The 14589-nt window shown below is 35.8% G+C and overlaps 1 protein-coding gene across 1 annotated transcript; it reads left to right on the top strand.

Moving 5' to 3' along the window:
- The first annotated feature begins 10356 nt into the window (after positions 1-10356).
- On the top strand, positions 10357-14588 carry LOC106372072 (proline-, glutamic acid- and leucine-rich protein 1). Its single transcript, XM_013812201.3, has 13 exons — positions 10357-10639; positions 10733-10849; positions 10923-10987; positions 11094-11199; positions 11287-11358; positions 11430-11489; positions 11983-12115; positions 12202-12386; positions 12557-12741; positions 12894-13021; positions 13114-13364; positions 13481-13724; positions 13808-14588. The coding sequence occupies exons 1-13, from the start codon at positions 10391-10393 to the stop codon at positions 14437-14439; spliced, it is 2427 nt and encodes an 808-aa protein (XP_013667655.1). The 5' UTR covers positions 10357-10390; the 3' UTR covers positions 14440-14588.
- Position 14589: the final 1 nt, after the last annotated feature.

Here is a 14589-nt window from a genome sequence, read left to right as displayed (position 1 = left end):
ATAAAAAATATGTCTTCTTCAAATTATTTTCGTTCTTGGATCGATCGACCTCATTTGGATCCGAACACGAGATTGCTTACGGAAGAATACCAACGAGGTATAACTAAATTCATGGGGTTAGTTCACCGACAACCGGAAGCAAAAACAGGTATGTTAAGATGTCCTTGCTCTAATTGTAAAAATAGAAAGGTTATTAAAGAGTGGGATGTTTGGACTCATCTATATTTGAGTGGGTTTACACGAAGTTACAAAATTTGGTATCATCATGGGGAAACTGATTATGAACATGGTAGTACTAGTGAACCTCAGCCAGCGGTTAGATTAGAAGAACCAATTAGAACGGATGTAGATTATGGTGTAGGTACTGAGCAGATGGTAAATGATCATTTTAGAGGGGAAGATTTACCCAATGCAGAAGCTAGGAGATTTTATGATATGTTGGATGCTGGAAAGCAACCATTGTACGAAGGTTGCAGAGATGGTCATTCAGCTTTATCATCTGCTACAAGATTGATGGGCATTAAAACAGATTATAATTTGGCTGAAGACTGTGTGGATGCGATTGCTGATTTTGTAAAAGGTATTCTACCCGAGGATAATGTAGCTCCTGGTTCATACTACGAGGTTCAGAAACTCATAGCTGGTCTTGGTTTATCGTATCAGGTAATAGATGTATGCAGCGACAACTGCATGATTTATTGGAGGGTGGATGAACAGCGGGTTACATGCAAATTTTGTGGAAAGCCTCGTTATAAAGATACAAGTGGAAGAGTTCCAGTGCCATATAAAAGGATGTGGTATTTACCTTTGACGGAAAGGTTGCAGAGGTTGTATCTGTCTGAACGCACAGCGCAACCAATGAGATGGCATGCGGAGCACTCAACAGATGGTGAGATCAGACATCCTTCAGATGCAAAAGCGTGGAAGCATTTCCAATCAAAGTATCCCGACTTTGCGTATGAGAGAAGAAATGTCTACCTTGGATTATGTACTGATTGTTTCAGTCCGTTTGGCAAGAGTGGAAGACAGTATTCTCTATGGCCCGTCATTCTTACACCATACAACTTCCCCCCAAACTTGTGCTTGCGACGAGAGTTTTTGTTTCTCTCGATTCTCGTTCCCGGACCAGAGCATCCTAAGAGATCACTTGATGTGTTTCTTCAGCCACTAATATATGAGTTGCAACAACTATGGGCTCAAGGTGCTGAAACATACGATGTTTCGTGTAAAGAAAACTTTCAAATGCGGGCAGTACTAATGTGGACAATAAGTGATTTTCCAGCATATGGTATGTTGTCTGGATGGACAACGCATGGAATGCTATCATGTCCATATTGTCAAGATAACACTGATGCTTTCCAACTAAAGCACGGAAGGAAAACGTGTTGGTTTGACTGTCACAGGAGATTCCTACCACCTGATCATCCATATCGTAGGAGTAGGAATTTGTTTACGAAGAACAAGAGGGTGTTTGACAGTCCACCTCCGGAAATTTGTGGGAAAGATTTGAAGATACAACTAAGAGATTTTGGTGCAGAAAGGACGCCAGAAGTCGGTGGACATGAGCGTTTTCCGGTAGATGCTGTTGGAGAACTACATAACTGGCACAAAAAAAAGTATTTTCTGGGATCTACCATACTGGGAGGATCATCTGCTAAGGCATAATTTAGATGTCATGCATATTGAGAAGAACTTTTTTGACAATCTCATGAACACGATCCTTAATGTTCAAGGTAAAACAAAGGATAATTTGAAGTCAAGACTGGATTTAGTCGATATATGTGCTCGTTCAGAACTTCATGTTGATGAGAATGGTAGGGCTCCTTTTCCCATATACCGACTTGATGCAGCGGGAAAAGATGCGTTCTTTGATTGGATTTCAAACGATGTGGAATTTCCAGACGGTTACGCATCAAATTTGCGTAACTGTATCGACAGAAAGGAAGGAAAGTTTACTGGCTTGAAAAGCCACGATTGCCATGTAATGATGCAGCGCCTCCTTCCGTTCGCCTTCAAGGAAATATTACCACGAAATGTTCATGAATCAATTGCAGGGATAAGTGGTTTCTTCCGCGATTTATGCACGAGATCAGTGACTCTTGAAGGTATTGAAAATTTGAAGACTAACATAGCCGTGATTCAGTGCAACCTTGAGAAGATATTTCCTCCCTCATTTTTTGATGTTATGGAGCATCTTGTTATTCACCTGGCAAGAGAATTGGAACTTGGTGGTCCTGTGCAGTATAGATGGATGTATCTGTATGAGCGGTCCATCCTAGTAAACGATCGATGCGTTTTTGTTCTATAACGCATCGATCGATGCATTTTTAAAAAAAAACATACAAGATTTTCCGAGGAAATTCCGAGGAACAATTCAGATTGTCGATAGATCGATGGGTTACTCTCATCGATCGATCACAATCTTACGGCCCGGTCCATCCTAGTAATCGATCGATGCGTTTTTGTTCTATAACGTATCGATCGATGCATTTTTAAAAAAACATACAAGATTTTCCGAGGAAATTCCGAGGAACAATTCAGATTGTCGATAGATCGATGGGATACTCTCATCGATCGATCACAATCTTACGGCCCGGGCCATCTTAGTAATCGATCGATTTGTTTTTGTTCAAAAACGCATCGATCGATGCGTTTTTTTTAAAAAAATTACGTTTTGAAACCCCAAACACTAGTTCGTCGGAATTTCCTCGGAATATTCCGAGGAAATTTCGAGGAAGAAGAGGGTTTCCTCGGAGTTCCCTCGGAATAATCCGAGGAAATTCCGAGGAAATAGGGTTTTTAAACCGAAAACAACGTTTTGCCGTTTGAATAACACCTATATAACCCTTATTAAGTGTCTTACGTTCATTATGAAGTCAAAAATTTGTTCCTTACCGTATAATTAACACTTTTCCGATTGTATGAACGAAATCTCGCAACATAAGAGAAACACTTATACCTTTTAATGAACGGTAAAGGGAATACTTTCAATTAGTTTTGAAATTTGTTATTTCATGGTTTATGCTCATGTATACAAAGAATCCTCAATGGTATGCATTACAATTGTATAAGAAATGAAATACGGCAAAAAAAATTGATGTTTTGAAACCCCAAACACTAGTTCCTCGGTATTTCCTCGGAATATTCCGAGGAAATTCCGACGGATATTTTACTATCTGTCGGAATTTCCTCGGAATATTTTCATTTTACCGGGCAAATATTTCGCGAAAATTGAAATTAGAATTCCGACGGAATTCCGACGGATAATGTCCGTCGGACCCTAGGTTTTATAACCACGAGCCCCTTCTTCTTCCCCATTTCTCTCTTCTTCCTCTGCGCGACTCCTCTCTTTCTCTCCGGCGATTTCCCCCTGAAATCCGACGATATCTCCGGCGATCTCCCTCTTCTCTTACACAAATCATGTAAGGACCCTATCCCACTCTCTTAGGTTCTATTTGTTAGGTTTTTGTGTAGTTTTGATAGATTTTTGTTAGGGTGATTGGTTAGGATTGTGATTTGGTTGTATAATAGGTTTAGAATTGTGATTTGGTTGAATAATTTGTTTTGTTGAATTGATTTAGAATTTTTTTATAATTTTTTTAGTTTTTGTATTTATAAAATCGATTTTTGTATATAAAATCGATTTTTGTATTTTACAAAATGATTTTTCTATATAAATTCGATTTTTTGGATTTTACAAAAACAAATTTCTATATAAATTCGATTTTTTGGATTTTACAAAACATTTTAAAATATCTATAAAACTTTTTTTGTGATTAAATACTATTATTTGGGATTTAAAAATATTTTTCATATATATATTATTAAAACTATTTTTTTGTAATTATTAAACAAATTTTATTTATTAAAACTATTTTTTGTTTATTAGAACTATTTTTATATATATATTAAAAAAATTTAATATATATAAATCTTTTTCTGTGATTAAATTATTTGGGATTTTTTTTAATAAAAAAATTAATTTATATATTTCTGTATTTATTAAATATATTTTTTTAATTTACAGGTCTCATGATGATCAGACCCGGCCTCGACAGCGTCGTGGTCGTGGTGGTACGGGGAGCCAGTCTCGAGATTCCAGCCATTTTCAGGATTCCCCTTCGCCCCACAGCTCCAACCATACATCTCCCTCTGCTGCACCCGCTCATGCTCCTCTCGCTCCCGCTGCTGCATCCGCTCCTGTTCCTCCGGGTCCTCCGGGAGTGATGAGGGTTGCGGAGTTGGTTCAACAGCCCGGTCGTGACCATCTTCCGTATCTCACTCCGTATCCACATGGACGGGGTCAAACATGGTAATTAAACATTTTTTTTTCTTTAAATTTGGATTCATTATTAACCGTTTGTTCTTTTAATAAGGTTCAACCGATCCGGGAACGGGATCAGCGCATGGATCAACCGTATGATGTACTCGGCCCTCGACAGTGGACATCCGACTTTCACTCACTTCCCAACCGACAAGCAGGTTCTGTGGTTTCGTCAGTTTGCGGTAAGTATTCTAATTTTTTACTTATATTTTTAATCTTTAATATAAATTTTCTACTAATTGTGTTTTTTTTTCAGCAAGAGTTCAACTGGAATTCCGATGAGACGCTCTTTATCTATCACCACTTCGTCCATAAAGTAATGGACAACTATGGGAAGCAGATCCACGAGTGGAAGAAGAAGTGGGAAATCAATAAGGTTCGATTTAATTTATTAAACAATTTTTTAATTTATTAAACTATTTTTTAATTTATTAAACTTTTTCTTTTTTTTTTAATTAAAAGGTCCCAAAGTCGATGAACGACACGGTCTGGAAGGAGTTGTGTGCGCATTGGGATAAGGAGGAGACGAAAGAAACTTCTTCCACCAACTCCACCAACCGCAGGAGCGACCGTAAAGGGAAGGGCATCTACAAGCATAACTTGGGTGCTCAATCTATTGCCACTCTCGGAGATCGCATGGTAAGTTCAACCGCTTTTTCTTCAATTATTTGAGTTTCAGAATTTAAATTTATTGTGCATTTCTTCTAATTTCTAATGTTTCTTTAATTTTATGTTTTTTTTCAAGGCGGAAGAAAATGATGGCGAGCCGGTCGATGATCTCGCCCTAATGAGGAGGGCGTATACCAACAAGAAGACCGGCCAGATTGATGACGGTCTTGTGAGGGACGTGGTCGACCTGGTCCAAACTCAGGTGGTAGACGAAGTGTCTCAGCTTCAAACCGAGGATGACGCTTCGACGGCTTCGACCAACTTGTCCCGGTTTCGAATCAACGAAATCGTTGAATCCGTAAGTTCTTTTTTTTTTAAAGTTCAATTCATTTATTTCTTGGTTTAAATTTCTAAATTTGGTTTTTTTCTATTCAGTCGGTTCCAAAGAAGAAGGGACGTTTGTTCGGTTTGGGTCGTCGCACCCGGTCGGTTCCTCCTTCTTCTGCACCACCGCCCTTTGTTGATCCAGAAGTACTTACGGCTCAGTTGAAGGACAAAGATGATCGAATATCTTTGTTGGAGACCCAGATGGCGGCTCAACAGGCGGGCTATGAGGCACAGAGGAGGCTGAACCAGCAAATGATGGAGATGATGCAGAGGATGTACCCGAACGAGGTGTTCCCGGACGTGCCAGACCCGTAGTTTTTTTTTTCCCCAATCTCGGAATGTTTTATTTTTATTTGTGAAACTTTGAATATTAATTAATATGATTTCAATTTTACTTTTAATTTCATATTTTCGAATTTAAATTTCAGAAATTTTATTTTTTCAAAAAAATTAATATTTTTTACATTCCGAGGAAATTAATTATATTTTTCACTAGATCGATCGATGCGTTTTTGAACAAAAACGCATCGATCGATCCGTTTTTTTAAAAAAATATAGCGAGGGACATTTCCCTCGGAATTTTCCGAGGGACAACTCCCTCGGAAAATTCCGAGGAACGGATCCCTCGGAATATACCGAGGGAACAGTTCCTCGGAATAAACCGAGGAAAAAGTCCATCGGTATACTCCTATCGATCGATGTATATATGTCCAAACACGCATCGATCGATGAACTTCCGAGGAATTATCCCGACGAAGTTCTACCTCGGTATATTCCGAGGACTTTTCCGACAAACAAGGGATCCTCGGAATTTCCTCGGAAATTTATTTCCTCGGAATTCCGTCGGAAAATTCCGAGGGATTTCAGAGGAAAAAAGAAATTCCGAGGAATTATTTCCGACGACGTGTTTCGTCGGAATTTCGTCGGAATAACGATATTCCGACGAAATTCCGACGATTTTTTCCCTCAGAATCCTTGATGTTTTCTTGTAGTGGCCGGTATATTTAAATTGTGAGCTGATGTTTCCTGGGAAGTTTGTGCTACAGAGAGAAGATGAGTTTTCGTCACTGGTGGAAAGAGTGCAGATTGCAGCCAAGGCCCTATACCACAAGTTGTTCCTAAAAATAAATCGAATAAGCAGTTAACTGAAACTCCTTTAGAAGCTTATGTGTCTTCTACTCTATATGAAGTTGAAGAGGAGAGAGTTGGTGTACCTGTTAAGCGTCGGCTATATGAGGTACCATCGTTCTTTGCAGTGTTGTATGATTTTCATTTAAATGATAACATGTTTAACCTTTAGAGTCCTTATATCTAGCTTATGTTTCTGACCAAGGAACCATAATACTGTTGGTGGACTTGGTGAGGAGACATTGTTTCCTGTATACTGGAATGGAGATAATTGGCATGTGCTGAGAGTCCAGAAACTGTTACCGATCACTTGGAACTTCCATATTATAACAAGGTTCGATATCTTTTACTAGAGTATGTATCGATTTAAACTATTAAGATTTTCTTCTACCTGATGCTTCTTACTGTTTGAGTTTTTGGTTTTAAGTTTCATATATAAGATGAAGCTATGTCTTTTTTTTTGGCTCCCTTCTCTCTCTTTTTTTTTGTTGTTGAGAAATTTTTAAAGTCTTACACATACATACTGCTGACAAGTAGACAACAGACCTGAGTTTTGTTTGGATTTTTTTTTCATCCAGGTCTGGCGCAGAAGAAGGGATAAACCCTCTGGGTTTTTTGCATCTCATGCGGATTTGAAGGTTCCAGGAATATGTGTGAGTTATCATTTATATGTTTCTATCGTAAGTTGTTAATGTAGATACTTCAGTCTCTCTTTACCGGGGAGGATGATACTTGGAAATCTTGGCTTTAACGCGGTTATGCCAGCTCTCCTAAACCTACGCCAGTTCTCAAAAATATTCTGGAATTAAGTCTCACATTTCTTTTCTATCTAAGTTCTATGATTTGAATCATATTTCTTGTGCTTCTATTCAGGAGAACTAGGCCAAGAACTGAAGAGATCGTAAGAGCTCAAATCAAGGGTTTGCAGAGGCGCCAAATTGTAAATTTAGATGTTATCTTTTTTCCTTCTTTTTTTTTGTAACAAATGAGATGTTATCTTTTCTTTTGTTTTAGTATATCATTTTGGTCAATGATTTTTAAATCCATGTACAGAAATTCAACTTACTTTGAACGCCTTCCCCTCATTAGTACGACTTTTACAATGTTTGATTATTATCACACGCAAAAAACTAAACCTTTAGGCTTATACATATGTTCTTCATATTGTTGGTCCTAATGCTAAAATCAGTAAAAAAACTTTTATATGATTATGATCAAAACATGACGGTTGCTATTCACTTTCTCTGAATTGGGAGTAAACACCTGATGGATGGTACATTTTTAATTTTCCAAAAAGGAATTAGTTAGCTATGTATTTCCAAATAACGTATGATATAACCTTACCTCAATACCAGTCATATTAGAGTCAACAATACGTCTTTCTTATCCTCAGGATAAACATGGTTTTTTAAAAAAATCTCACAACTTTTAAAGAAAATGCTCATGCATAGCTTGATATTGATATATTGCTCGCATGGTCGCTTAATATTTTTTTATTTTTTTATTCATTTGTTAATCAGATAAATGTACTAGCACTATATTTTAGTTCATTACATGTTCTCCGATTAGAGAAATATTTCCTCTTTTGGTTTTATGGCTATCCCTCTCTCAAATCTTTACATATTTATGCAAACAATATCTTTATAGACTTTGAAACATCTCACACACATAATCCAAATAAATTATCCCCGAAAAAAAAATCTTAAAACTCAGTGACCTGATTCTATACTAATAAAAATTAAAAGCAATTAGCATTTAAGTTATTCACATAGAATTATAAATAACCAATTAGATATTTTTAGTCAGCACTGTAATTGCATTTTAAAACATTAGATCTTCCATATCTTTCAAAACAAAATGAAAATCAACATAAAAATAAACTAAAAACAATTAAATTTTGATATTTATACTAAATTTTGGAAAATAAACATCAAAGTTTAACTAACATAAAAATATATCTTCAATGTAAAACTTTCAAAATTTTATTATGTCACAATAAAGTTAAAATCAATTTCTCAAAAAAGGTAAGTTAAAATCAGTATAAAATAACTAACAAAAAGTTCCTACAAGAAAAAATTAATATCAAGGCTAATTATTTGAAAAATTAATATATATTATTTTAATTAAATATTAAGATATAATAAACTGCCATTAAATATAAAAGATTTAAGAATTGTTTTAACAAAATCAATTAAAAGAGAAGATGATGTCTTAGAAAGACATAAATCTTCTAAGAATTCATATTTGTCAAAATATAAATTAGTAGTATAAAATACTAACATGATAAAAGTGACCTAAAAGTTAGATTGATGTCTATGCTACCTCTTTACAAATTTAACATCGCCAATATTTTAAGTTAAGTTTTAGAAATAATAAAATTTTCCTATCATTTAAAAATGGATATAAATATCTAAAGAATCAAAATTTTAAACTATTTAAAAGGTACTAAATTGATATTTAGAATGATATTATGTAAATCAACATAAAAATTAAACTACCATGAAGAAACAAAATAAATCTTAAAATAGTTAAAATTCTTAAAAATAATATTTGTCAATATGAAATAAAAATCAACATATATATATATATGAAAAACTATAAGATGAAAAATTATGAATTTAATAAGTTATTTATAGCTTTTGATTATGCTTAGTAAAGAGTAAGTCACATTACAAAGATTTTTTTTTAATTGTTACCTCCAGTATATCAATATACTGTTAGAATTGTCCATCATTTATTTATAATGATCTACAAAATAAGTTTGTGTAAAAACCAATTTAGGTTAGAGAATCACCTATTGATCCATTTAGAGAAGTCTTTACAAATTTATCAAATTTCCATGCTTTTCTCTATTCCAACTCCATCTTAAGCTGTTTAATAATTAACTTAAGAACAATGAAAATATGTTTCCACTCTGACATACAAACAATATTGCAAAGTTATAATTTTTCTACACAATACAAATGACTAATATATGTAATGCAATCTACCCAAAGTACTCTTACGTAGTATCTAAACATGGAATCATTAATATTGAATTTCCTAAAAGTTTCACATTTTTATATTAAATAAATAATTACAAAATAATTACCAAGCAAATTATAGCTTCAAAATTTTAAAGATTTATTGAATCATTTTCATTAGTCATCAAATTTACATATTTAAATATTCAAAATGATTACACATTTATGAAAAAAATTATATATATATATATATATATATATATATATATGAAATAAGGCTAATTACCTATTCTTCAAATAATAATTAAAAATGCAATCACATGATGTACAAAAACAATATGATATACATAAAATAATAGAAAATATTAATATTTTTCATAAATAGAGTATTTGAATTTTTAATAAATCTTTTAACATGATCGCTAAAATCTTAATAGAAACTTAAACTATGTTTACATATAAAATAAAAATTAATAATATTCCTACCAAAAAAATTATTATTTTTTCCAAAACCATTTCACTCTAATTTATCCAAAATAAAATAAAATGATTTAATATAAACACCAAAATAGACTCGGTCTATTTTAAACTTTGAAGTTTGAGATATAAATTTTATAGAAAAATAAACCGCGCTACGCGCGGTAAAATCTCAAGTTAATATAAAATTGCTGAAAAACTAAATGTGAGAGATCCATCACTAAAGATGCTCTAATTGCATAATCCGGTCGATCCAGATGGAGAAGTTCAGGGAGACAAAAAGTCAAGGGAATTGTTATCGAAAGAGTTTGGAGTTAAACCGAGACGGTTTACGTTATGGAACTGCACTATTTTATTTCTAGTTAAAATGAGGGGTTTTGTGTGTGTTTCTAAAAGATTCGGGCCTGGCTTGCTATTGTACAATAGTTTAGGGTCTTCAAAACAAAACAAAACCCTAATCTCCATAAACCCTTTCTCGCTCTCTCAGATCCTCACATCTTCAATGTCGTCGTTTGAGCGTTTCGACGACATGTGCGACAATAGACTAAAGCCCAAGATTCTCAGAAACCTTCTGTCCGACTATGTCCCCAACGAGAAGCAGCCTCTCGTCGACTTCCAATCACTCTCCAAGGTTGTATCCACTATCTCCACCCACAAGCTCTTATCTGAGGACCAGAAGCTTCAAGCTAAGTCGAAATCAGCCGTTGATGAATGGGTTGAGAGGTTTCTGGCTCTGGTTTCTTCAGACATGGTACAAACTCTGTCTTAAACAGTAATTGAAAGATAAAGTTAGAGACTTTCGTGTTTAAAACAAATTTTGATATTGGTTTGTTTGTTGCTATAGCCAGATAAATCATGGGTGGGTATCGTTTTGATGGGAGTGACTTGCCAAGAATGCAGCTCGGACCGTTTCTTTAGTTCTTACTCTGTTTGGTTCAACAGTTTACTCTCACATATCAAGGTATGCTTATGGCTTGCTCTATGGTGAGGTTTTGTTCAATCTTCTAATGGTTATTTGTATTTGTGTTGAGCAGAATCCTGAAAGTTCTAGAATTATTCGAGTGGCTTCGTGTACTTCAATATCTGATCTCCTTACAAGGTCTGTAAGAAATGTTTTTTGTTTTGTTTTGTTTTGTTTTGTTTGATAGTTGATTAGAAACCTGTAGTTATTTACACTGGTAAGGTTATGTATGTAATGGTATCAGGCTGTCTAGATTTGCGAATACGAAGAAAGAAGCTGTTTCACACGCTGCAAAAGTAATCCTGCCAATCATTAAACTAATGGAAGAAGATTCTTCAGAAGCACTATGGGTAAGTGCCATGTTCAAGGACTTGAATTTCTCTTTCTAGCAACATTGATTACTAGAATCCTCAGTTTGAATTTTTTTGGATGTGCAGGAAGGCATTGTCAATCTGCTGAGTACAATTGTTATCTTGTTTCCTGCTGCCTTCCACAGTAGTTATGACACGGTCAGCTCTATTCGCTTCTCAGTTGGTGATTTGGTATTGTCTTGCTGTTTTATTGAGTTTATTCCTTGCAGGTTGAAGAAGCTATTGCCTCTAAAATATTTTCTGCGAAAACCAGTTCTAGTTTATTAAAGGTATTCATCGTTTTATACAATCTCTCATTCATTATTTTCCATTAATAGAGCAGTGAAAGTATTAACAAGGCCAAATGTCCAAAATAGCCCATTTCTAAGTTTATATCACAAAAATAGCACTCAGAAACTAAAATGACCAAAATAGCATCTTTCTAAGTTTATATCTTATCCCCAAAACCTCATTTCTCAATTCTAAACCCTAAACCCTAAACTCTAAACCCTAAACCCTAAACTCTAAACTCTAAACCCTAAACTCTAAACCCTAAACCCTAAATTCTAAACCCTAAACTCTAAACCCTAAACCCTAAATCCTAAACCCCACCCTTTAACTCTAAACCCTAAGTTTGTGACTTTTGATAAAACATTAAGTGCTATTTTTGTGACTTTTGACTTTGATTGCTAGTTTGGGAACAAAAACTTGATTTAGTGCTATTTTTGTCTTTTTCTCTATTAACAATGCCCACTTCTTTCTTTCTATCTATCTCAACCATAGAAACTTGCGCACTTTCTAGCATTGCTCCCCAAAGCTAATAAAGGAGATACTGCTAGCTGGTCCTTGATGATGCAGAAGCTGTTGATATCTATAAACGTTCATTTAAATAACTTTTTTCAAGGTCTAGAAGAAGGTAATTTATTAATTTCTTTGTTTTTGTTTTGTTTGTTTGTGTGAGGCTATAGTGTTCTTGATAGAATTTTGTGACATGTACTGCAGAAACAACAGGGAAAAAAGCAATGCAACGATTGGCTCCTCCTGGAAGAGACGCTCCTTTGCCCTTGGGAGGTCAAAACGGGATTTTGGATGATGCAGCGTGGAACTCTGAACAGTTGATTGTATCCAGAGTTTCTGCACTTATGTACTGCTGCTCAGTGATGCTAACTAGCTCCTACAAATGCAAGGTAGTGCGGTTTCTTCTTTTTTTTATCTGTTGGATCATTTAAGATGCCTCTTGATTTTGGATTTCTGCTTAGCAGGACTCCTTACTGCTCGTTTGATGTGTGCTACTATGTAACTCAATCATGCCTATTTACTTCTGAAAGATTCTGATATTCTTTCTTTCAACCTTCAGCTTAACATTCCAGTTGCCTCGTTAGTATCCCTCGTTGAGCGAGTGCTGGGGGTGAACGGCTCTCTACCAAAAGCCATGTCACCTTTCATGACAGGGATCCAACAAGAGTTGGTTTGTGCAGAGCTTCCCACTTTGCATTCTTCGGCTCTGGAACTCTTGCGTACTACCATTAAAAGTATCCGCAGGTAAACCGCTCTCTTTGACATTCTCTCTAGTAGCTGAAGCTATTATTTCAATCTAATCTGGTATGTTACATCTTTTGGCCAAAACTTGTATATATACAATGTTCTGTGCCGTAGGAACTAAACTACATCATCTGTGATGATTCATTTTGCAGCCAACTTTTACCATATGCTGCATCTGTGGTGAGACTTGTTAGCAGTTACTTCAAGAAATGTTTATTGCCAGAACTGAGGATAAAGCTATACACAATCACCAAAACCTTGCTCAAATCCATGGGTCTAGGTAAAAGTCACAAGATCTTCCCTTTGTTTCATTCTCAGGTTGAGGTGATGAAAATAAAGATCATTTCTGCTATAACATACTTCTCTGACCAGGAATGGCAATGCAACTGGCAAACGAAGTTGTCTCTAATGCCTCTGTGGATCTAGACCCGAAAACTGTACAAGGATCTGATGTGGTTTCCAGCACAAACCCGAGAGCTGTTCTCAAGGCTGGCAGTAAAAAGAGAAAGCAGTCAACTAATACAGGAGTGGAGGCAGAGAATGCTGCTTTTGAAGTGGGAGTCCCTCACAATCACTCATTGAAGATAGCAGCTCTGGAGGCCCTAGAAACTCTTCTCACAACTGTAAGCGTCTTTTAACTTATTACTGTTGAATACTTATTAGTAGTTAAGACTCTTGTGGCGTAGTTATTGAATCCAACTCATAATCACCATGTTTCTTCTTTTCTTTCGGGTTTCAGGGTGGTGCATTGAGATCGGATAGCTGGAGAGAACGTGTCGATAAGCTTCTAATGATGACAGCGGGAAATGCTTGTGAAGGAAGATGGGCCAATGCTGAAACCTACCATCATCTACCAAATAAGTCGACCGCAGATCTAGTTGAGTTTCAGGTTGCAGCACTCCGAGCCTTTTTGGCATCCCTCGTTTCTCCATCAAGAGCACGCCCTGCATACTTCGCTGAAGGGTTTGAGCTTTTCCAAACAGGTAAACTAAATGTTGTTGGCATGAGTTACACTACACAACTAAGTTTAAGACACTGTAAATATTTGATGCTGGACTTTGAACAGGTAAGTCTGAGGGAGAGATGAAAGTTGCTGGATTCTGTGCTCACGCTCTCATGTCCCTTGAAGTTGTTATACATCCTAGGGCCCTTCCACTCGACGGTCTCCCATCACTTGGCGACCAGTTCCCGGAAAGCAATTCTCTGGCCAGCCTAAAACACAACACACCTAATCTGAATAATGGTGATAATCTATTCAAGGAATGGACGGCAAACGTGGATGTTCCCTCTAACAACGAGATTCTGAGGAATGTTGACTCTATTTCACCTCTCCAAGAGGCTAAAAGATTGAAACGTGGGAACGATTTAGCCACTGTGGATTCTCTGAGTGGCCAAGATCATACAGATATTGTTGGATCAGAGAATGTTCAACAAGCTGATGTGCGTAAGAAGGTTCCTGAATCACCTAAGGAATCTCTAGGACATGTGTCAGAAAGAGATGATATGGTTCCGGAAGAAGTTTATCGACAAGTAGTGAGCGAGACTCGAGAGGGAGAGGGTTTAGCGGTTAAGGATAGTATCATGGAGGAAGCAGTAGTTGTTAAGAAACGAGAGTCCTTGGATGAATCTGATGATGATTCTATTCCAAGTCTTAAGGCAGATGATTATCTCTCTTCTGATTCTGATATTGAATCTTAATGCCAGACAGAAGAGTTCACAAATCAGTCTCTTTTTTTTTTTTTTCTCTTAAAGTTGAAAGTTTTGATCATGATTTTCTTTACTTTTGAAGATACTTTCGTTGAATAGTTCCCAACTATATAATTCAAAATTTTCAAGTGTTTAGTTTAT

The sequence above is a fragment of the Brassica napus genome, chromosome C5 (genome assembly GCF_020379485.1).
Source record: "Brassica napus cultivar Da-Ae chromosome C5, Da-Ae, whole genome shotgun sequence".
Classification (NCBI taxonomy): domain Eukaryota; kingdom Viridiplantae; phylum Streptophyta; class Magnoliopsida; order Brassicales; family Brassicaceae; genus Brassica; species Brassica napus.
Note: the sequence above shows the minus strand (reverse complement) of the source record. Positions and strands in the feature narration are given on the sequence as shown.

Coding starts and splice junctions, on each gene's coding strand:
- LOC106372072 (XM_013812201.3), top strand. CDS start 10,391: ATGTCGTCGTTTGAGCGTTTCGACGACATGTGCGACAATAGACTAAAG. Junction 11,200..11,286: donor ATTCTTCAGAAGCACTATGG/GTAAGTGCCATG, acceptor TTGGATGTGCAG/GAAGGCATTGTCAATCTGCT. Junction 13,022..13,113: donor GCTCAAATCCATGGGTCTAG/GTAAAAGTCACA, acceptor TTCTCTGACCAG/GAATGGCAATGCAACTGGCA.